The sequence below is a fragment of the Monodon monoceros genome, unplaced genomic scaffold, assembly GCF_005190385.1.
Source record: "Monodon monoceros isolate NGI ecotype Baffin Bay Population unplaced genomic scaffold, NGI_Narwhal_1 Super_Scaffold_18, whole genome shotgun sequence".
Lineage (NCBI taxonomy): Eukaryota > Metazoa > Chordata > Mammalia > Artiodactyla > Monodontidae > Monodon > Monodon monoceros.
Genome location: NW_021703774.1, coordinates 79,336,073 through 79,359,612, shown reverse-complemented (window position 1 = coordinate 79,359,612; position 23,540 = coordinate 79,336,073). Strand labels below are relative to the sequence as shown.

Genomic DNA, 23,540 nt, shown 5'->3' with positions numbered 1-23,540 from the left:
AACAAGGATATTTATTTCCCGAAGAACGAGGGAAATCTGAGTCCATTTTTAATCCCTCTCAGTGACACAGAAGAGTGCCTTGGGCAATCTGTTGCTCAATAAATATTTGCTGATCCAATATCCAATTAGCCAGAGATCTCTATCTACAAAGAAATTTTGTCTTTGCCAATCTGTCAGAGCACCTGTGTTTGTGGGACTGCCCTGTATTTCAGAACCTTTGCCCATAAGGAACATCATGGAGCAGGGAACAGGTTGTGTCTATACAACACCCCATTTCCTGGGTACAGCATCCAGGTAAAATTAGACTCTAGTAAGCCACCCTGAGCGCGTGCTCCTTCTTCTTCTCCCATGCTCCTCAGTTGTCCCTGTTCTTTGCTTTCCCCGCTCACAACTGGCAAGTGTCACTGGACCCTAGCACGAGAGAAGAATGCCACTTTCAGCATTTTGATCAGCTGCGGTACTGGAGCAATCGAGGTAAGGCCACCACAGGCACAAAAGGATGAAAGTTTGTGCATCTGATGACGGGCGACTGGGGTAACCTTAGAATAGTAGGAAAGGCCCCACCAGAGGAGAGGGACTCCTGCATTAATGATTACAGTGAAGCAGAAGTAAGGACAACAGCAAGAACACCTGGGAAAAACAGGAGGACTTTGGTGAAGTTGAAAATGAGGTGGAAGAGAACTCTGAATTGCAAGAAGCACAGAGGAAAGAGACTCTTGGTCTGTGAAAAACTGGTAGCTTGGAACGACTGACCAGCGGTAAGAGAAGGCAAAAGAAGAAGATTCTGAAATATTCGGGAACATTTGCTCTCAAAAGAAGGAGGTTTAAAATTACAAATGGAAGAAAATGAAAAGTCGAGGCGGTATTGAGGAGGGGCGGCTTTACCATATTCATATCAGACTGCTGGTTCCCAGAGAGGAGCTGCAGAAGCTGGACGGAACACTGGGATTATTAGTGAGGTGGGTGGAGCACGGAGCAGCCGGAGCTCTGATGTGGATGTGGCTTTCAGATGGTGCCAAGTTCGGGAAGATATGCGAATGCTGTGGTTACAGAACACAGAGCAGCCCGGGCGCCCAACATGGTTGCTGAGCACCCAGAGGATGCACTCAGAGGTGGGTTTGGAAAAAACACTTGCCTTTGGAACATTGCTCCGAATTGAGCTGGGCTCCCAGAAGTGCTCTAATACCTTTAGATCATCTGATAGCAGACTCTGATGTTTACCCGTTTCAGGGAGATCAAGCCATTGTGAAATTTTTTTTCTGTAATAAAACTAGCCCCAGCCAGCCAGACTGGGAATTTGCTGCCTGAGCTGTTTTCCAACATAGTTTTGCTGGCAAAACCAGATGTGAGTGTTTCCTCGACTCTTGAGGAGCCTGTTTACACTGACTTTATTTTTACTGCTAGCTTTCAGGTGGGAAGAGGGAGATTTAAAGGTCAGCAGGTGAGCGGAAGGATCCTGTCCTGCCATTCCTGGGTGGGTGTGCTTCTGTGTGCCTGTGTGTGTCCATACGTGTGTGTGTGTGTGCCTGTGTGTGTCCATACCTGTGTGTGTGTGTGTGTATGTGCCTGTGTGTGTGTATGTGCCTGTGTGTGTCCATGCCTGTGTGTGTGTGTGTGTGTGTGTGTGTGTGTGTGTTTCCACGTGCGAATTGTTGTGTCCTGATCACTTGTTTGTAGGCATAATCGTGGGTGCCAGGCTGGTTGTTTGGCAGTTTTGTTTATTGTAAAGAAGGTAAATCCATCTGTGGGGTTTTCTGGATTGGAGGGCAAGGGATATTTACTGTCAACAGGGTTAGAACAAGGAGATATAAGATACTGAGCTCAAAGGTGCATCTAGTGTCAGGATAAGAGCATAAATAGTTCGGAAGAAGCCAACTACAGGGCGTTTCCGTGTTGAATGGAACTTTTGAGTATTTGAGTGGGAAATACAACTTGGAAAATTGCCCTTCGGTCAACACACCAGTCAGCAGAGCTAAATAGAGTAAAATTTGGCTGGACTCGAATGCAGTTTCATCAACTCTCCTTCAATTCTTTTTTTTTTTTTTTTTTTTAATTTCCCAAAAGATGAAAGATGGATGCTCACAATTTGGAAATGAGAGCTTGAATGAAGAATTGAGAAGGCAAGTCTGTGGTCCACATACACAATCCCAGAGAAATTCAGCACCCAGAGACTAGTATCACTGAGAAATCTACGCACAAGTGCTCTCTCTGCTGAGAGACAAACCAAGACTCTGCTGTTCTGCCCAGCATAGACCAAGAAGACATGAAATCCCTAATGGAAGGAAACTTAGAAGATTGCCTGCTGAATAAGGTAAGGACAGATACGGGTCTCTCCCATGCGCCCCCCCCACCCCCCCGCCCCACCAACCTTGATGCAGAAAGAATTTCAGCTTGTTTCCAAAGATACAGAAAATGCTTCTCAGGAATTCAAGACCATCACCCATAAGAGTGTTCAGGGACTTACCATATTTCAGTCCTCTCCTTGAGGTTCTAGTGCAAGAGGTACATTGGGAATAGAATGTGGAAGGAAGAGTTAGAACTAGGGCTGGAACTCCAACTCTGCCACTGATGCCTGGGTGGTCATGAGCAAGACACTTAACCTGTCTGAGCCTCAGTTTTCTTCTCTGTAAAATGGGAGTGATAATAGGATCTTAGTGGGGTCTTTGAAAAAGAGTAAATAAGAAAGCTCTTTGAAAACTGTAAAACTGCTAGATTAAAATATGTATGTATTACCACTATATTTTTAGTATGCATCAATTAAGAACTAATTTAATTTCTTCTCTATAGAGTCATAGGCTCTTCAGATGTTAGAACTTGAAGGGACATTAAATATTATCTAGTTTAAGCCTTTCCATTTACAGCCAAAGCGATTAAGGCACAGAGCCACCCTTAAAACTAAAACATTTAAACAAAGAGTTAGGCCCTAGTCTAGGGTTTTCATGCCTTTACGAGTAAACAAAGCAGAGTTCATTATTATAATGATAAGTCAAGTTGATTTCTTAGGCAAAACCATTAAGAGGGATAAATAGGGAAAACTTATCATAATAAAAATTATAGCAAACAAAATGATTTCTCCTTTTGGGGGCTATAAGTGGAAGGGACGTTAGCTGGCATTTCCCCATTGTCCTGTGTTTTCTGAAAGAAAAAAATCCAAATATTTTAGCCTGGCATTCAAATAATACTTTATCTTTCTACTCTCTGCTTCCCTGCATCTTCAATCACAGAAATTCTAAACAAAAGCTCTCTATGTGGAATCCAGCCTGAGCATGTGTTTTCTTTGGCCTGCAGAGAATTTTTAAATTTTGTCAAATTTGTTACAAACATTTCAAAATAGTGAGATTTTGCATAGAAATCCAGCTTTCCATCTTCTCTGGAAAAAAAATCAGGTTATCTGGCAACCACAGGTCCCAGTTTCTTACCTGGCAGCCATGGGCTGGAGCTGAGTGCCTGTCCCACTGGAGGCTGCGGCACTGCTGGGGTCTGACATCTGCCTCCCCACCCGCCCCATGTGTGTCCCCTACTCCGCCCTGTAGGTGGTTGAGTCTGACAGCCCTGTCCCACAAGAACTGTGCCCTGAGAAGGTCTCAGGCCAGAGCATCCCTCCCCGCCACCTGGGGAGGTATCCTTTCTCTTCTTCATTTTTCTGGCTCATCCTCATCTTTCAGACTCAGCTCAGAGTCCACTTGCTCATGAAAGATTAATCTGACACCCCAACACAAAACGTTTGTGTCTTCCTGTGAACTCCCATCATAATGATCACTGATCATATTTATTTGGCGATCAATTGTATCTTGACTCCTGACGCCTTTCCTATTGTTATCTTGGTGGCAACTTAAATAGTATATCATTTTATTCTTTATAAGTTTCCAGAGGGAAGAACAGTGTCTTGGATATCTTTATTCCCGTTGAATTCACATAGTATCATTGCACGTATGTGGTCAGAAGTATCTTCAGGCTCATTGAAGATAATGCAAGACGAGTGTTAAAGGTGCATATTACCTCCATTTTAACAGAGGAGGAAGCAGGGCTCATGCTGATTAAACAGCGTGTCCAAAGTCACACAGTTAGTGAAGATGCTGTGGTTTCAGCCTATTCTCTTTTTACACCAAACCACATTTCATCTGCTAAACCCTCTATATCACCATAAACACACACAGTGCAAAACACAGTGCCCAAAACACAGGTCCGGATGTGACCTGCTTAGTGAGAGAGAAATTTTGTGTTTGGGTATCTTTAAGAGTGGCCCTATCTCACCTGCAGATTTTGCACATAACCCCAAAGGTAAAAGGAGGAAGTTCCCCATGCAGACAGCAAATGCTTAACATCACAAGCGCTACATAGAGATTTACTTATTTATTTAATTTAATTTTCAGCTGCATTGGATCTTCATTGCTGCACGCAGGCTTTCTCTAGTTGCAGTGAGCGGGGGCTACTCTTCATTGCGGTGCGCAGGCTTCTCATTGCAGTGGCTTCTCTTATTGTGGAGCATGCGCTCTAGGTGCACAGGCTTCAGTAGTTGCAGCACACAGGCTCAGTAGTTGTGGCTCGCAGGCTTTAGAGCGTAGGCTCAGTTGTTGTGGTGCACGGGCTTAGTTGCTCCACGGCATGTGGGATCTTCCCGGACCAGGGCTTGAACCCGTGTCCCCTGCATTGGCGGGCGGATTCTTAACCACTGTGCCACCAGGGAAGCCCACTACATAGAGATTTAAACAAGGTGCTGGAGGGGAAGAGAGCAGTGTGACCTCTGATGGGAGAGACGTTTCACAGAAAGAGTGATGACAAAGCCTTAGCGCATGCGTAATGCATAGGGTTTTAACGAGTGGAGGAGAGGCCTTCCAGCTACTGGAACCCCATTCAAGCAGTTAGCGGTTTTCATTCCCAGTCTCCTTGTCCTTGGGGAGGCAGAGCGGTGCAGTGATTATGAACAAGGGCACCGCCTGTGTGTGGATTCCTGTTCTGTGACTTATTGACTCCGGGACGCTGGGTAAGTTATTACACTTTCTGAACTCCAGTGTCGTCCTCTGTAAAATGGGGATTATCACAGCATCCACCTTAAAGGCTTATCGGGAGTCTCAAAGGAGCTAACCCTTATAAAGTATCCTGCGCACAGCAACGCCTCACCAGTCTTAGCTCCACAGTGCTGCTGTTGCTATGGCTTCTGCTGTTTGGGAGCTGCAAATATCCTGTGGGGCCCAAGCATTTGGTTCATGGAAGAATTAGTCTAAAAAGATGGAGAGTGTGATGTCTTATCTGTATGGATCACTGAATTTAAGTCTCCGTGCCTTTAAATTATTAACCCCTGGAAGACAGAGACAGTCAGTGTCTGCGCCCCCCACCCCACCACTTTTTTAAACTGATTATTGGAGTTAATGCAATTCCAGAATTAAAAGTCTGACTTCCTGTTGTCTAGAAGGAAGTTCTCAGCCTTTTTCCCCAGTGGCACTCACCATGGATGACATTCGCATTGGCCACACGCTCCTGGGTGTGGCCAGGCCTGTGTGGCATTCCTGGTGCACTATTTAGCATACCCCCTACCTCCCTCTCAGGAAAGCATGTGGGAATACAAGTGAGTCAGACTGATGTAATTATAAGGAATAACCTTGAATTCTCAATAATTTATATTTGAAACAGGAAATTGTTCACAAACTTAAGCTATTAATAGTAGCAAATGATGTGGGACAACAATGGGCCTGACGCTGTGCCTGGGGAGGTGGACATGCGTGTGGGCACATAGACAAGCCCTGGAGGGAGGCCCACAAAAAATGGATGGCAACCTTAAAGGTGCCAACAGTCTCTAATGACTGTTTCTGCGTAAACTCTGATTAGTTAGAGTGACTAAATCTGTATGCTAAGGAGTGTGGCATAACTTTTGCAGGGTCAGTGCAATGCAGGGGTTGGATTAGATGATCTAACCACATCTAACATCATGGGCCTGGTTAATTTACCACAATTCATTTCTGCTTTTGCTCTGCCACACCCACAAATGCTTCCCTTTAGAAACAAAGTGTTTCTCTTTATTTATTTATTTTTTAAGACAAAGTCTCTTTTACTTACTTATTTATTTATTTGGGCTACGTCGGACCCTAGTTGCAGCACACGAGATCTTCATTGCAGCTCACAGTTTCTTTCGTTGTGGCACTCGGGCTTCTCTCTAGTTGTGGTGCGCAGGCTCCAGAGCACGTGGGCTCTGCAGTTTGCGGCACGCAGGCTCTCTAGTTGAGGCGCACAGGCACAGTTGTTGCCACGCGTGGGCTTAGTTGCCCCTTGGCACGTGGGATCTTAGTTCCCTGACCAGGGATCGAACATGCATCCCCTGCATTGGAAGGCAGATTCTTTACCATTGGACCACCAGGGAAGTCCCAACCTTTGTGCATTGACCTAATCAGCAGAGGACGTGAATGAAGCTTAAACAGGCACTCAAGGTCAAGTTTGGACTGCATGAGGGGATTCCCTGGTGGTCCAGTGGTTAGGACTTGGCGCTTTCACTCTTAGGGCCCAGGTTCGATCTCTGGTCAGGGAAATAAGATGCCACAAGCCGCAGGGAGCGGTCAAAACAAAAAAATTTTTGGACGAAATGGGCTTTGATCCATCTTCTTAAATTATCATATTTCCTCCTTAAGTTTGTTTCAAAGCTTTGCTGTGAAATAAATTTAGTGACAAGGCTGCTTCAAGGTTACAACTGGTATCTTAGCTTGCTTCCTGAAGTTTGAGAGGCAACAAAGGGATTCTGACATTGGGCTGGCGACCGGTGGAGCCTCCTTCTTTCACCAAGACCACTCCCTGTAAAGCTGCCTCAGGCCCCATTTCCTGCTTTTCCACACAGTGAAATGGAATCTTCTTACCCATAGGCATGGTCAGGACAAGGGAGGGAAACAGCCTGGGGCTTCTGGGTTGTGGTTTAGACCGTGGGAGTGACAAGAGGTACGTGGGACTGAGCCTGGGAAACCCCCAGCCCAAACTCCTTTGGGGGCCGGTGAATAGCTCTGTGATCCTGTTTGCTCAGAACCAATGGCAGGAAGTGTATCCAGAGACATAGGCAGGAAGGGGCTGCCCATCACCTAACAGGAAAGCGGCTCCCCCTTGACTCCAGTGGCTTGGTTCCTGGGGCAGGCCTGTCCAAGGCAGGGCTCTCCCTCCGCAGCTCTGGTTAAGCCCTGCATCACTGTCCGACCCCTGCTGTGTCGCCCTTACGTGTCTGCGGCATGCCAGAGCAGTCAGTGTTGCGGCATGTCAGAACAACTTTGGACTTGTTATTTCATGAACTCCAAACTGAGGGCATGGTCAGGTTCAGAAAGAGGATAAAGGTAGGTATTATTTCTGGAACTCCTAATTGAGGGCGTAGCAGTGTGACGGAAAGAAGAGTTGGGGAACCTGGGCATTAGGTCTAGTCATACTGCTAAGTACCAGTGTGACATTAGGGCCACCGTGTCACTCTGGCCTTCTGTAAAAGGATACCAGACAAGATGATTTCTGAGACTCTTCCAATTCTAAGATCCTGGGTTTAAATTGCAGCAAAAGTGACAGATAAAGAAAATTAAAACCAGAATTTGTGGCTCTAGGCCCAGAAAAGTATTTCCTTATTCTGACTTATCTTCACACGTCAGAACAGGTCATAAAGAGGAATAATGAATGAGAAATTATAGGTGTCTTCTAAGGGGTGTCTGAACTTGTCCTGCCGGTAAGAAAATTCTACCATCAAATGGCGGCGTAATTTGTAGATGAGGTTCACAATGGAGAGCTGTTCCCACTAGGTGGGCGCGTGCGCACACACACACACACACACTTTCAAGCTTTTATCAGTTAATCAGTTAAAAATTATTTGATAGTATCAATACGGTAATGAATCTTTCATTAGTTTATTAACATAGGAAACAAAATGTATCTGCATATATAGAGTCACCACTGTGTTACTAACAGTCAAGTTCTATGGACTCACATCAGTGGACTTGGAAGATTTGGGAAATTAGCCTTAGTCCTCAACACATTCTGAGAACTTAACTATTCGAGATTACTATTTCCCAACCATTCTGACTGCAGCGTTCTATCTAGTTAGCCCTTGTCTTACTTTTTCCCACTATTCCTGATCAGATGTCTGGCCCCTGAACTTGTCCAATGTCCCCTAATCTACCAAACTGTCTTCATCCATTCTTGGCCCAGGCTCGAAAACATGGCCCTCCACGGATCTCTTCCCTTGCTCTCCTCCAGATCTTGCCAGCAAACTCTAGTCTCAGCACTTCCACTGTTACCCCTGGAGGGCCGGGAGGTACTGGACAACCTCTTATAAATGAGCCCACTGGTATCCCACAGCCTCACGCACCCAGAGCTGAGTCTTGGTTCTGCCTGGCAACCTTTACCCATGTGCCCAAATGGCCCCTCATCCCTTAGAGAAGCTATTGCCAATGTCTGTCACCCTGAAGTCCCCTGCCTCCCTCTTCTCACCTCACTCTCAACGCACTGCCTTGTCTCCTGCTGACGTCAGGCAGGAAATCTCTATGCTTTTACCTGCATTTGCACCCATCTTTTCCTTCTGACGCACGGAGACGAGCTCCTCACCAGGTTTCTGGACTTCCACAATGCTTCCTGGCTGGGAAACCCTTGCTCAGGGGTTTTGCTCTCTGCCTTCTTCCTTCTTCACTGGCTCTTTTCTCTCAGCATCTAAACATGTTCGAACCTGTGTGTCCTTTTGAAAAAACCCGTTGCTGTCCTTGTTTTTGTTTCTTCCTTCTCCCAGCCAGGCTTGCGGGAGGAGTCGCTTACCTCTGACTTCACTTGCTGGTTTCCCATTCTCTCTAAACCCACTGCCATCTGGCTTGACGCCCACGGTTTCCCCAAACACATGAGTCCTGTTCTAGTTACCAAACTCTACGGGCATTTGGGGGGCCTTATCTCACTCAGCCAGTTACTGTTGACTTTGTTCTTGAAATTCTTCTTCCTTTATTTTCAAGACCTCTCACCGTTTGTTCTCCCACCTCACCATTCTCCTCCAAGGCAACGTCTGCTCCAACAAAGTAGAAACAATTGCAGTTCTCCCCTTGTGTTCCTTGTGTTAAGTATCTACCATTTTCTCTTTCTAGAACAACCTTCTCTTTCTAGCTAACTCCTGCTAACCTTTCAAGATACAACTCTGATATACCATGCCTTCAGGAAGGCCTCCAGGCTAGATGCAGTTTCCCTTTTTTGTGTACCCTTAGCATCCTTTGCAAACCTATACTTAGCACTAATGGCTGTAATTTTAATTTCCAGTTTATTGGTCTTGCTTTGTCATCTTATCTGTCAACCTCTTGACAACAGTGTAGGCACAGAACCTGGCATGAAGTGGATGTTCAACAAAAATTGGTCAAATGGAATTGAATCCCAGCACATCAGAGAAGTCCTACACTGGAGAGACCCTTAATTATGCTTCTACAAGCACTTGCCTTTATTTTGGGCATGGCAAATGACCTGCCCCTCTCTGTGACTACCTTCTCTCTTCCACTTACATACTCCAAAAGATGCAGAATCTTGATAGTTTACAGATGCTCAAAAAAGCTACCCTTTGTCCCTTCTGCCATGATGAATGCTCTGAGATGAACACACGGAGAGGGGTGGGTGGCTGCTGGTGGCAAGAAGATGATATTAAAAGCTAGTATAGACCTGATCATCGTACTTAAGGTCATATAAGACACACGCTCTGCAGCATCTCTGAGGGAGACCCTTATCAAACACCAGCCTGCAGGTGCCTCCGGAGCAACGTAACAAAAAGCCCCTTCCAGTTCTTGGAGACTTGCCGTGCAGAGTCAGAAGAGACATCAGTGCACGCCTTTTCTTAAGGGTCTAGGAGCCAAAGGACGGGGTGAGCGCAGGGGAGAAGGGAACCATCATGTATTGATGACACACAGAAGACGATCCGCCGCATGTTCACGTGCCTTAGACTATTTTATATTCACCAACCCGGACAGTAGGCATTCTTATCCCATGTTAGACTCTCACCATGGTTCACAAAACTCTGTGGGATGGCCTGGCCCCCACCATCCTTTCCAAGTTCATCTCTTATCACCCTCCTTCTTTTCCTATAACCACAGCAAAGGCCTCCTTGCTGGCCCTTGAGCCTTGCCAAGCTTGCCCCTGCTTTAGGGGCCTTGGAATTTGCTTTCCCAAGCTGTCATCAGGGCTCGCTCAAATCTCACCTCCTTCGAGAGGCCTTCCCTGGTCACCGGTCTAAAATAGCAGCCCCTTTATTCTCTAGTCCCTTATGCTATTGTATTGTTCTTCTTGGGACTTATACCTGATCTTACATTATACATATGTGCGTACACATATATGTACATATGTTTGTGTGTATGTATGTATGTATACACACACACATACGCATGTGTCCTGTATTTTCAACTAGAAAGCAAGTATCTCTATCTTGTTCCCTGCTGTCCTGTTCACTGTCATGCCGAGGACCTAGAAAGCACCTACCGCAAGGCAGGTACTACGTAAATATCGAGCAACGCTTCATTTCAGAAAAGAACACTGAGGCACCAACGAGTGTCATCAGACCTAAGTTCATCTCTCCCGGAGCTCTTGGAAGGGCAGGATTTTCTGAGCTGTGCCCTGTCTCGTCACTTCCTTGGGGCTTGATCCGGGAATAACGGCCTTTGCTGGTCCTTTCACACCCAGGTGGACTTGAGGCGCCAGTGGATTTCCCAGACGGTGGAAGAGGTGCAGAAAATTGTCCATCATCTGACCACAGAAATCAGCTACCAAGACATTCGATTTCAAGCCGTCCTTTACTCTGACACGTACAATGAGAACATTAAGGTACGTGGGTCACTTGGCTCTAAGTGCCCACCCAGCGAGCCAGGAAACGGGGGGATGGTCTCAGCATGTGTCAGGCACTCGCACCACTAAGATTACTAACAAGATCTCTTAGTATTTACTACTTATACTCATTGCATAGATGTTACTGCAGTTGAAGCTCCACATTCCTCCTTTACAGATGATAAAAATGGAGGCTTAAAAAAGTCAAATGACTTGATCAAGTCATATTAGGCACTAAAACCAGAACTCCACCTGTGCTTCTGATTCCAAAGCATGTTCCACTGTACCAATTAAAGTTCAGTTAAGCACACATCCATTTATTAAGCACCCATTTGATAGATTGGGGACTGGGTACAGGGAACTCAAGGCATTGGTGAGAAAAGAGTTGAAAGTGATAGTGGATGGGCTACAGGTGGGGGAAGGAAGAAGCTGGAAGAGGTGGCCCTTAGGAACTGCAGGAGCAGCCTGGCAACTCTGTCCCTGCTGAGGAATCCCACAGAGCTCTAAACCCCCAGGGCCCATGTGTGACAACCAGCATTCATGCAACATTGTAGGGTGGGCAAAGCCAGTCTCACAGAAATGATCTCACCCAAACCTGCACACAACCTAGTGGAACAGACATTATGGTTTGCTCCCTTTTAGAGATGAGAGAAATGAGCCTCTGAATCATTCTGAATCTCTGTGTTCCTTTATCTTGATTTTTCTTGTGACACACAAGAACCTCTTTCATATAAGTATTAAACTTATGTGTACGCATGCCCCAGCTCTCACACAAGACCATAAGTTCCTTGCTTATAAGGATCATGTTTCTTGATTGCTCCCTTCCTAGCACCCAGCATAGTGTGTGGCCCATGATAGACACTCAACTTCTGTTGAATGAATGAGGAATCAAAAGAATTGGTACCTGAACGAAAGACCATTGCTAGTCCAGTACATTTCAAGTTTGGTGGGTACAAGGACCACCCACAAGATGCTGGGACTTGTGGATTTGGGGACAGAGTCAGACTTTAAGGAATTTACTCCAGGATGAAAATTATAAAATTAGATTGGATCCTGGAATGTCAGAACATCATCTGTCCACCTCTACTACCTTGCCAACCTAAACAGGACAAATATAGGCAAGTGACTAGGAAGAGAAACATAACACCACTTTTCCTAGAACTATATCTGGAGAAATTTCCTTCTGTGGTCGCACTTAGAATTCATAGCTTAAAGTATATCTTGCATTTATATACACTGTATCCTGCATATTATATAAGTTTTGAAAATAGTTACAGAGGGGCATATAAAAATGCTTTTACTTTATCTTGGCCCAAATTCAATAAGCATTTATTAACCACCATTTTTGTGACTAATAACATGATAGTTGTGTTCTTGGATTCATATGAAAGTGGGTTCAAAAAATGTATAGATTTGGGGTTTTTTGTTTGTTTTTGTTTGTTTGTTTTGGCCACGCCACACAGCATGCAGGATCTTAGTTCCCCGAACAAGGATGGAACCCGTGCCCCCTGCAGTGGAAGCGCAGAGTCTTAACCACTGGACCGCCAGGGAAGTCCCCCAAACTATATAGATTTTAAATGCCATAGTTTAGATCCCCCCTCCCTTGTTTTAATCCCACCACATTTCAATGGACACCAGAAGTCACGTGCACCCATCATCTAAACATCCATACTACTGTTCCATGAAAATGAGGCAGAATGAGTTATTGCTGATTTCGGTGTTCACCCCTGAATTCGCCACTGACTGGTCCCTGGGCAAAGGTTATTCAAATTCCACTGTCAGAACTTTCCGTGGAAAGGAGGTGGCTCTTCCCGTGTATAGCTGAGTGATGGGGAAACATGCAGGGTGGAGTGGGCCCGCTGTGTGATGTGATTAAAGGTCATTTCCCTTTGGTGGTACTGCACTGTGGACTAATTTGTTCTATCTCTTGGACTATTGGCCTGACCACTGCTTTCCCGGTTCCTGTAGAAACAGAGTAAGTAGATTCTTAGTGTTTACTTCTTCCCATTAAACTTAGAATCATCTCAATCGCTCACCTTGTCTCAGCAAACAGGCTTTCATGTCACCTGTGATTCTGTAAGGATTAGTCATTAACACTGTCTGTGGGTCATCCATACAAGCAAAAAGAAAGGGAGGCATTTTGCAGAATTCTTTCACGTCCTCTCCCATCTCCTCCCACCCTTAATTCATACCGGATCTTTCACCCATCCCGGGTCATTGATTCTTGACTAAGAACCAGCTCAGGAGAGACAATTAACCATTGAACAAGCAATCGGAAGACCTAAAGTCAAGTTCTGGCTCTACCACTGACTGGCTGTGTGTCCCTGGGGAGACTTGGAGCCCCTCTGAGCCTCAGGTTCCTCATCTGGGAAATGTTAGCAAAGCCTACCTCATGTGTAGCTGTGAACATGAGATAGGCTAATGCACAAGAATCGCAGTGCTTGGTAGGTGCAGAAAGCAGTGACTACTAGTTCCCCTCCCTGCTTTTTGTCCCCCTCCCCTCAAGCTTTAGGTGCCTCTAGAGTTCCGGGTCCACTTCACTCTTTTTCCTTGCAGATCCATGAAACCCAGGCCTCAATGAGTTAATTTCTTTGCCCGAAGCGTTACAATGGGCTAGTGGCACAACAGAGACGGAATCCTCTGCCAACAGGCGGGCAGGTGGGCGCAGTTCTGTCCTCCTTGTCACATTGCTAAGGGTTGAGTGGTTAACTGAGTGGCCTGGGTCAGCAGGGCGGCTCCCTGAGGGCTTGTCACCTCCCGAGTCTATGAACTCACACTCCTTCTCCCTCCTTTCCTAACCCCAGGTTTTGGCCCCCACCCAGCTCCTCATCACAGTCCCGATGAGAGGCCTGGCCGGGTACAGGGAGGCCCGGCAGCAGCGCTGGCGCTACTACACCCTGCAGGGCGCCCGGCTGCCCTGCCCCCTGCGGGACCCAGAGGGCCTGCAGCAGTGGCTGGAGGTGGAGCAGTTTCTGAAGAGCCTGTGGCAGTGGCACGAGGCAGATGTGAACATTGACGGAGACATTGTGCCTGCCAAGGTCCTCCAGGTGTTCCGGAAACTGGTCGAAAACGCAATTGAAACCTGTCACCTGTCAGGTGAGCCAATCAGGAAATGTACAAGGAAAATGTCTGGCATTTCCATTTTGCTCTAAAAAAAACCCCTCTGCTTGGGTGTTTCCTGAAGCTCACGCCCCTAGATTGAGGATACAATCATGTGCTTTTTACACCTGTCTAATCCCCATAATATGAATTAACTCTTTTTTATGCTGTGACACACAGAATGGAATTCATACTCACAACACACTTCCGTGGCCTCAATAGATTACTGCCCTGGCGTAGGTAAGACAGTCTTTGGGTTATGCACCGTTTCCAAGATGTTAGCTTCAAAACCTGGGTACTTTTGCAAATTACTCATCAACCTCAGATCTTTGTTATTAGCACATTTCCACTACAACAGCCTTCAACTGACTGCAGTATTCCAGTGTGCTGGGACAGCACATCTGGGAACCACTGACATACCAAAACACAAAAAGCCAGAAGCCATAAGGAACTGATTATGTTTGACAACCCCCAAATCTTTTTTTTTCTTTTCTTTTTTATTGAAGTATAGTTGACTTACAATGTTGTGTTAGTTTCTGGTGCATTGAGTATAGTTCCCTGGGCTATACAGTAGGTCCTTGTTGGTTATCTATTTTATAAGTAGTGTATATATGTTAATCCCAAACTCCTAATCGATCCCTCCCCACACCCCTTTCACCCTTGGTAACCATAAGTTTGTTTTCTATGTCTATGGGTCTATTTCTGTTTTGTAAATAAGTTCATTTATATCTTTTTATTTTTAGATTCCACATATAAGTGATATCTGTCTTTGGCTTACTTCACTTAGTATGATAATCTCTAGGTCTGTCCATGTTGCTGCAAATTATTCATTCTGTTTTATGGCTGAGCAATATTTCATTTTATATATATATATACACAACACATCTTCTTTATCCATTCATCTGTTGATGGACATGTAGGTTGCCTCCATGCCTTGGCTATTGTAAAGAGTGCTGCAGTGAACATTGGGGTGCATGAATCTTTTCGAATTATAATTTTCTCACAACCCCCAAATCCTAAGCTACTGTACAGTGTAGCATATGTGCACACCTGCCCACACACATGTTTCTGTTCACACAGAGTAAAAAGGTGAATTTCAAACTGGGAAAATGGCTAATTTCCTTAATTATAAAAGAGTATTTATAAACCGATAAGAAAAGCTATGAGCAGACCAATAGAAATACTGACCGAAAAGCACGACTCACAGAAAAAGAATGTAAATGGCTAGTAAAAATAAAAAATGCTCCATCTAACATACATTTCAAGAAATATACATTAAAACACCTAGTAGGCTGACATGTAATCATGCTCAGTGCAGGAGTGAGAATGGTTAAATAGGCATTTTCATGCATTGTTCTTGGAAGTGTATATTGGTGCCTCCTTTTTCAAAGGGCAGCTAGTCCATTTTTATTTTTGTTACGTGCTTACTTGGCAATTCAACAATTCCAGTTCTAAAGATACATTCCTGCAGATACACAAAGAAATATGCATGAGGATGTCTACTGAATTGGCTTTGTAGTAGTAAGTAATTAGAAATCATCTGATGGCTAACACAGGAAAACTGACTTCATCAATTATGCTACCTCTGCCTAGCGGGCTGTTACGCGGCCTTTAAAAAGCACGAGGTGTGTCGATAATGGATTGGAGCCCCACACCCCCTGTCTATGCAACACCATCCACTCTCCATGTGCATATCGGGCTGTGTTTCTCCGAGAAGACTTGTGTTTGATTCTTCCTGGTACTCTCAGAAGTACCATCTTACCTAGATGATTTGGGTATGTAAACATCCAGGCCCTAAACACAGGATGGTGACTAACGCCTTTGAAATTCTAGGGAGGAGGGAAGCGCTTGGTTTTTGTTGTTGTTTGTATTAAATCAGCTATCCAGAGCCCACGAGAAAATCTGTCTATTTCTCTTAGTTCATAATTTCCCTCAAGGTACAGCTTTTCCTGATTCCAGGCTTGTGAGGCTTACCACCTAGCATAAGCCCCAGGCTCAGCCCATTAGACCTCCTCTCTTCCTCTCTGTGCAGTTTCTATACACAGAAGCTGTAAGTACCGAGGCTTAACGCCATGAGGGTACTTTGGCAATTCTCCCACTTAGTGCTTTCCTGGGTAGGTGTTCTTGCTTCATTGCTAGTTTCAAATGATTCTCCTACTTTCTGGCAGTCTGATTACATACAAATAATGTTTTTAAACTTTTATATGTCTTATTGGCAGTGGGTTTGGGGATCTCCAATCCAACATATGACTTTAACAGAAATCCCTCCTTTTCATTTCCCTTTTAAAATACTTTGTTGACTTTTGCATTTGCATATATTTCTCATTGGTGGAGTAAATTGAAGTAAAAGATAAATTAGAATTAAAAAAAGAATGGGGTGTGTGTGGTGTATATATACACACACAGAGTTATGAAAAATGCCCGTGCAACATAATTAAGTGAAAAACCAAATTGCTGAATAATATGCAACTCCACTTGTAAAGAAAGAAAAGGGTTTGCATGTACTTTTGCTTGTCTGGACAGAATAGTTCTGAAAGATTCTGTAATGGAAATAGCTCGTGTTGAATGGATTGTTACCATGTAGAGGGTGCGTTCATGCATTATTTCATTTAATACTCATAGCAACCCTGTTAGAGTTAGGATCATTTTTCTAACTGTTGTACAGACAAGAAAACTGAGATTTAGAGAGATTAAGTAACAGGCCAAAGGTCACACACCGAGTTAGTAGAGTAGGCGAAGCAGGGTGTGGGCCAGGCAGGCTGGGGCCAACATTTGCTCACCTCCTCACTCTGCGACACTGTTAATGGTGAAAGTGCATATAAGAGGTTCAAACTGGGCCACGTTGATGAGGTACCTTCAGTAAATAATGCTGCAGTGCCAGACGTTGTCATGTTCCTGTTTGCGCAGCTCTGATGAGATGCAGACAATAAGCTCTTTATCACACCCCAGCCAAGGAGAGGAGTGTTTTCCTTTTGAACAGCCTAACACAATTAATAAATGAGTTTCTGTTTCCTTCTCTGAGCAAGGAAAAGCAAAATAACAGATCCCGATTCAAGACGGCTCATCCCTATGTACAACGAAGGCAAGCCAACAAACAAAACATTACTGTGTATCTGTTGAAAGAAAGGGGAGCAAACTGGAAATGAATTCTAACGTATGAGCTGGAAAACCTTCCCTGATCCATTCCTTTTCTCTCCCTCTCTTTGCCTGGTCGGAAAAGACAGGGAGGGCTTCTTTCTGCTTACTTGACTATTCAAGCCAGCGGCTGTGCCACACTTTGAAGTATTTTATGATTTCAAGGCTTATGATGGGTGATAAATCCATCTGAGGCTAGGCTGGTCCATGTGTGGTGGGAGCAGATACCGTCTCTGAGACTGTGACTTAGTTAAGAGACAGGTCAAGCCGAACTCCACCAAAGGCAAATGAATAAGTAAGGGGTCTGAGGCTGTCCTAAATGGGGTCGACATCTGGGTGGAATGGGGGGGGGGTTATAGAAAAATGCTTGGATTTCATCTTACAGTAGCAAAAGCTATACCTTTTCCTTGTATTCTCTGTCTCTTTCAGTTGAGCTTTCTGGAAAGAGTCTATTAATTTTTTAGAAAAGTAGGGGAGAAGGATGAAAGAAAAAAGTAAACCCCACCAACAATGAGATTTTCTAGCAATGTTTCTATCAATATTTACTTAGCTAATTGTCTAGTGTTGACATAAACACGCTGCCCTGGTGTGCTACTGAAACTCTGAAAGTTGCCCCACCAGTTACAAGGAGCTGGTAGGAGCCACAGCTCACAAATTCCTTCTTTAAACCCTAGTATTGAGCCAAGCTTTGTCTTCCCATTGTCTGTCATTTACCACCAGGTAAGGTCAGCATGCTAATGGACCGCCCTGCAGTTCGAGTTGCCGTGGAAACCTCCACAGGTCCGGTGGAACTAGATCTGACCCCCTCAGTGGAGATCCCCACCGCCTGGTCCAAGAAAGCCCGGTGGCCTTCGTGTCTGAGGCGCTGGCCTTCTGCAGAGAGAGTGCAGTGCATCAAGGTATTAGCCTGCAGGGTCTCGGCTCACCAGAGATGCTCTCACCTTAACCAACCACAGCATCACTAACCACCAACCAGCTTCGGAAGGAAAATTGAAATTTCACTAGATCTCCAGAACCTGCAGCGGCACCTGGGAATCTGTGGTAAATGCAGATTCCTGGGCCCTGCTCTGGCCCTAGGGAATGAGACTCGGTGGGCAGGGCCCAGCAATCTGTGTTCTCACAGGCCCTCCAGGTGATTCTGGGGCAGGAGAACCACTGCCCAAGAGAAAGTGGACACAGCCTCCCCAGTTAATTGCCTGTGTGCAAGGGGCTCCCCTGAGGCTCCCTCCGTGTCCCCACGTGGGATGTGCTGCTCGCCCAGTGGCAGGTCCCCCCTCCTAGTGGACTGCTTTGGAGAAGGCTTTCTCCTCAACCAGCATCATCCTTCTCGTTTCCCTCTGTTTTTCTCTTCCCGCAGTCATTTGGGTTTAGCTTGTTGGCCTGTTCAAACTATCACTGGCAGCTGAGCTTCTTGCGGGCTGAACGGGTGCTGCTGGAGCAGCTGGATGAGGACGGGGGCTGCCGCAGGAAGTGTCTTCAGGCCATGAGGCAGATGAAGGAGGACGTCTGGTGTCCAGGGAAAAGACCTGTGATCACATCCTACCACCTTCAGGTGGGTGTGCCGCCCCGGCCTAGAGGGCCCCGGCGGCTGGGGCTGGGTAGGTCCCTCTGCGGCCTCTGCAGGGTCACCAGAGCCACTCACAACAGGGGTGTGTGTGATGAGTAGGAGGGGGCCTAGTGTCCATATTTGTCATCTCACAAATTCGTACTCCTTATGGAGATATACAGCTCCAGCCGCGTGCATGTCCACAGCATCCCTGCCCAGGGTCCCTGTCCTCCACCTCCTTTCTTCCCTCTCCCAGTTTCCCTCTTCCCTTTCTTCCTTTCTGTCTTGCCTTCTCTCCCTTTCCCTCTCCCCTCCTTTTATTTCACTCAACAAACCAACACAAGCACCCACTATGTGCCAGAAACCTGGCTGAGGTTCAGAAATGAATGACAGCATGCAGTCTCTGCCCCTGAGAAATCTACAGTCTGGTGAAATCTTGGGAGTTCCTCAAACCTGAGATGGATTCACATTTTCCCTCATGTTATGACTCATTCAGTCCCCATTCTAGCCCAAGTGCAGCCACTCATGCGCACACACATACACACTCACACACGCGCTCTGTGCAGAGGAGAAAACCAGGAAATGTTGGGGGACCTGACAAACCTGGCAGCAAACCTGAACTTCTGGGTTGCAAATCACCAGGCAAGGACTTACCATTAGACAGCCATAAATGCATTCACTCAGCAAATGTTTATTGAGATCCCTGTGGGCCAGTGCCTTGCCCCCGCACCTGCTGTGTGCTCTACACCTGGCGGTACAAGGTGAACAAACGCAGATGTGGTTCCTGCTCTCATGGAGCTTGTGGTCCAGCAGGGGAGACAGACGTCGGTCAATCAGTCTGCAGGTGTGCATGGAATCGTGCCACGTCGGGGAATGCTGGGGTGGAGAGGAGCGTTGCTCTAGGAAGGCTCAGGGTAGCAGAACCTGACCTGGACCGGGGCATCAGGGGGTCCCCCCTGGGGAGATGGCCTTTGATCACACTCTCAGCTCCTTTCTCAAATTTCTGACCACCCATGGTGAACTGGATGCTCGGGTAATACTGCATGCAGCACACTGTGGTGGGGGGAGGTATCAGACTCTCAGTAGCCCCAGCCCAGCTAGTATATCCATCCTGGAGCTTCAGCCCTTCTCCCCGACCTTCTACACAGATGAGCACAGGTCCCTGGGGTGTGCGGTGCCTTCCTTGCATGCTCCTACCTGGGCCTCGTCTCATCCAGTAGACAACCATTTCCCAGCCCTGTGTTACTCTTTCAGGCCTAACACAAGCTATTTAAGGGCAACTCATACCGATACCTTGGTATCTCTCCCAGTGCTTTGTATGTAGTAGTTGCTCAGTAAATATTTGCTGATCATCTGAATGAATGACTTCACATTTTACTCCACTTTCCCCCCCAGCAAAATTGTTCATCTTTGTTTTGCTTTCTTATCTTTTCTGATAACCTGTTCTCCCTGACCTGCCCAAGAATCTGTTAACATCTCATTTGCACATACTGGGGCCTTTCTCTCCAGTTTCAACATTCTTAAAGTGTCCCCAAACATGTCCCCCTAAAAACACACACCTGTTCTCCTGGATCGAGGACACGTACTTTCTGAAGCTAGTCTAATTCATTTCAGGGATTTAGCTTCTTTCTTACTTGCCTTACCACTGGCCACACTAGGAAAAGTCAGAGCTGAGAAGGAAACTCCAGGCGGTCTCATATCAAATCTCATATTCTTAACTAACCACTGACTTCGCTGCTCCACAATTAGGATGGATGAAAACATTTTAAGTACCGTGAGTATTTTAGAAAGATTGAATAGGGCCACCACGGGCCTCCCAGCCCTTGACTGCTCTCAAAACTGCATTCCATCCAGGATTTACTTGTATTCCAGTGGCTTCTAAATCACCTAGAGGATTCAGGGCAATTCCTTAAAGGCCCCCTGTTTTAGTCTTCCCTAACCCACCTACACGGCATAATAAAGTTGTGCATTCTCAAGAACGAGCAGTTAAAAGGGGGTTATTTGTTGAGAAACCGAAACAGTGCTGACTGCCTTTTCCCCTCGTCTTCCACCCTTGTCCAAGGGTAGAATTCTCTCACATGGAGGCATCGGGATGGATGTGGCTGCTGGTGATGCAGTATGAGATACCATCCTGGATGATGGCTTGAGTGTGCAGGATCCTTGCCAAGACTTTAGTCTGGGGAAAGTGGAAGACACCGGGTTGCAAAACAGCATCAGGAAGGATGTGCCAATCATGGGCACCTCCTAGAAGGTCTTTACCTCCTCCCCAAAGAGGCTTCTCCCCCATAGCAATTTCATGTGAAGAAAGAGCTTATCTTTCATTGGCTTATTTATTCCTAAACCTGCTCAAAGGCACAGAGGCTTGCTTATAATAGGCTTAACTGCTTCTGTTTGCTTAGGGAGATAAAAGCTTAACTACAAGAGGAATTAAAACATGTTTTTTATTAGGTTATCTTGACTAGCATGAAATTATCTCCAACTCATTTACTCAAAACAATGTACTCCAAATGAAAACACATTCAGTGTCTTGCTGTGAACCTAAAACTGCTCTTCTACTTTTTAGGAAAGTCTATATTTTCAAAATACTCAACGTCTAAACCCAAACATTAATTATTTCACTCAGTCAATAAATGTCAATTGACTGCCTCCCGTGGGCCAGTCCCCCTGCTGAATGTAGTAACATCAGTGTGAATACAAATAGGTCTAGTCCTCTGCTCACATAGAGTTTGCCATCTAGTAGGGAATCACCTAAACATGTAGGAAAACGACCACCACTGTCATCATTGCTGCATATGAGAAGTATGGGATGAAGAGAGTGCTTAATGGGTGTCATAGGGAAGTTTGATCTGATGGATGAGTTTCCTGGACAAGCTGGGGAAGGAAGTACGCTCCATGCGGAAGAAGTGGGTTGTGAAAGGCCCTGTGATAGAAGAGAGCATGAAACGAGGCCAGTGTGGCTAGAAGGAAAGAGCGAGGGAGAACACAGGGCGAGATGAGGCTGGAAAGGAAGGGAGGGACCAAACCTTGTCAACTAAACCATGCTAAGGATGGTATTTTTTAATTAACAAACAATGGGAAGACTTTGAAGTATTTTAGACAAGAAGAAACATAGACCGATTTATATTTCAAAGAGATCACGTTGGCTGCAGTGTGGATGACGACAGATAGGATGGTGACAAGAAGAGGTGCAGGCTGTGGCAGAGGTCCGGGCGAGACACGGTGGGAGAGGGTGATTGTATTGGGTGGATTGAAAAATACGCAGGCAGCAGGATTGGCAGGACTTGATTGGAGGTGGTGAGGGAGGGGAATGACTCCTAGGTTTGCGTCTTGCGTAACAGGCTGGATAAACAACCCTGGAAGCACATGAGGTATGTGGGGGAGGGCCAGGAGTTCAGTTTGGACATATGGACTGAGATAACTTTCAGATGGCCAAGAGATACCAGGTAAGGAGGTCAGAGGAGAAGTGTGAACTGGAGAAAAGAAATAGCAAGTTATTTATATTTAGTGGGAGAAGAGGGCCTGGAACGGAGCCCCCAAAACTCCAGCATTAGGGCAGGTGGAGGGTTAGCACTCCAAGGCGTAGCTGCACTGCTCAGAGAAACCCACTTGGAAGCCAAGTGAAGGATGGCTCAAGAGTGAGGGTATGCATGAGAGAACCAGATTCCACTGAAAGGTCAGGTAGGGTGAGAGCTGGAAAGAGCCTGCTGGATTTAGCAAACATGGGGATCACTGGACCTTAAGGAGAGCAGCCTTTGAGGACTGATAGCAGAAGAATCCATATTGGAGTGGGTTAAGGCAGGACATCAGAGGAGAGGAAATGACAAATTATTAAGATGATTCTCTGCAGAAACCTGGATTTGCAGAGAGGTGAGAGGGCAGGAGGGAGATGTGGCACCTGGGGAGCAGGAGCGCTTTGATAGATTTAAAAAGCCAATGAGGAAGAAGAAACTCAATCATTTACAGTTGCTGGAAGGGGAGATCCCAGCCCTGCAGAGGGATTTTCCCAGGCTAGGGGAATGCGGAGAGGAAGATACCAAATGAAGGAACGATGGCTGGTTTGCACGCACGAGGCATTTTCCCTGTAAAGGAGGCAAAGTCATCTGCCAGGTGTGGGGAGTCGTGAATTTTAGGAGAGTGGTGATCATTGGAAATGCCAGTGGAGAGAGAATAAATTACCAAAGAGGCATAGGAGACCAGCAGGAGGAGGCTGAGAGCCCGTCCAAGGCTGGGGATCATAAATCCACGGCAGACCCAGCCTGCCCCTGGGGCTCCCGTCTCCTCCTTCCAAGGCCACGTGGGCTCAGGAACGTTCCTGAAGACACTCTCCTCAATAGACCGGGACGATGTCTGACACCGCCTCTTCCTTCCACAGACAGTGCTCTTCTGGACTTGTGAGAAGTATCCCCACCCAAAGGACTGGCGGGTCTTCAGCAGAGCGTTCCTGCGCCTGGTAAGGAAGCTGCACAAGTGCGTGAGCCAGCACTTTCTGAAACACTACTTCGTGCGGAAGAGCAACCTCCTGCGGTACGCCAATTCAGGCGAGCTGGGGGCCCTGGCCCAGAAGCTGGCCTTCTTCCTGCAGAACCCCCAGATCAGCCTGCCCTGATGCTGCCCTGCGTGGGACGCTCTTGGACATTTCATTCAAGCTTGACCTCACTCTCTGTGGATCGTTCCTCAGTCAGAGGCCGGGATCCTGCCCAGGAGAGAAGCAACGGACGGCAGAGGAAAATTCCATCAACCCAGCAGCACTTCAGGGGGGAAAACCTGTGCCCCAAGATGTCTGGTCCAGGCCTCCCTGCAGCCAAGCAAGCATTTCTGCCCCCACTAGCTACCTCTTTGGGAGACGGCTCTCATCAAGCTTCCCCGAGCCATAGTTTCCGAACCGAAGACAGTTCTGAATTTATTTTCCCTTGCTCAGGCTCTGGTTGTCTGTCAGGGAAGATGTAGAGAGAACCCCCGGAAGCTCAGGCATCAG

The 23,540-nt window shown here is 46.3% G+C and overlaps 1 protein-coding gene across 1 annotated transcript; it reads left to right on the top strand.

Moving 5' to 3' along the window:
* The first annotated feature begins 840 nt into the window (after nucleotides 1-840).
* On the top strand, nucleotides 841-23,313 carry MAB21L3 (mab-21 like 3). The gene is made up of 7 exons (XM_029230611.1): nucleotides 841-1,112; nucleotides 2,065-2,311; nucleotides 10,645-10,785; nucleotides 13,590-13,881; nucleotides 17,740-17,918; nucleotides 18,377-18,571; nucleotides 22,938-23,313. The coding sequence occupies exons 2-7, from the start codon at nucleotides 2,264-2,266 to the stop codon at nucleotides 23,169-23,171; spliced, it is 1,089 nt and encodes a 362-aa protein (XP_029086444.1). The 5' UTR covers nucleotides 841-1,112; nucleotides 2,065-2,263; the 3' UTR covers nucleotides 23,172-23,313.
* The last annotated feature ends 227 nt before the right edge of the window (nucleotides 23,314-23,540 follow it).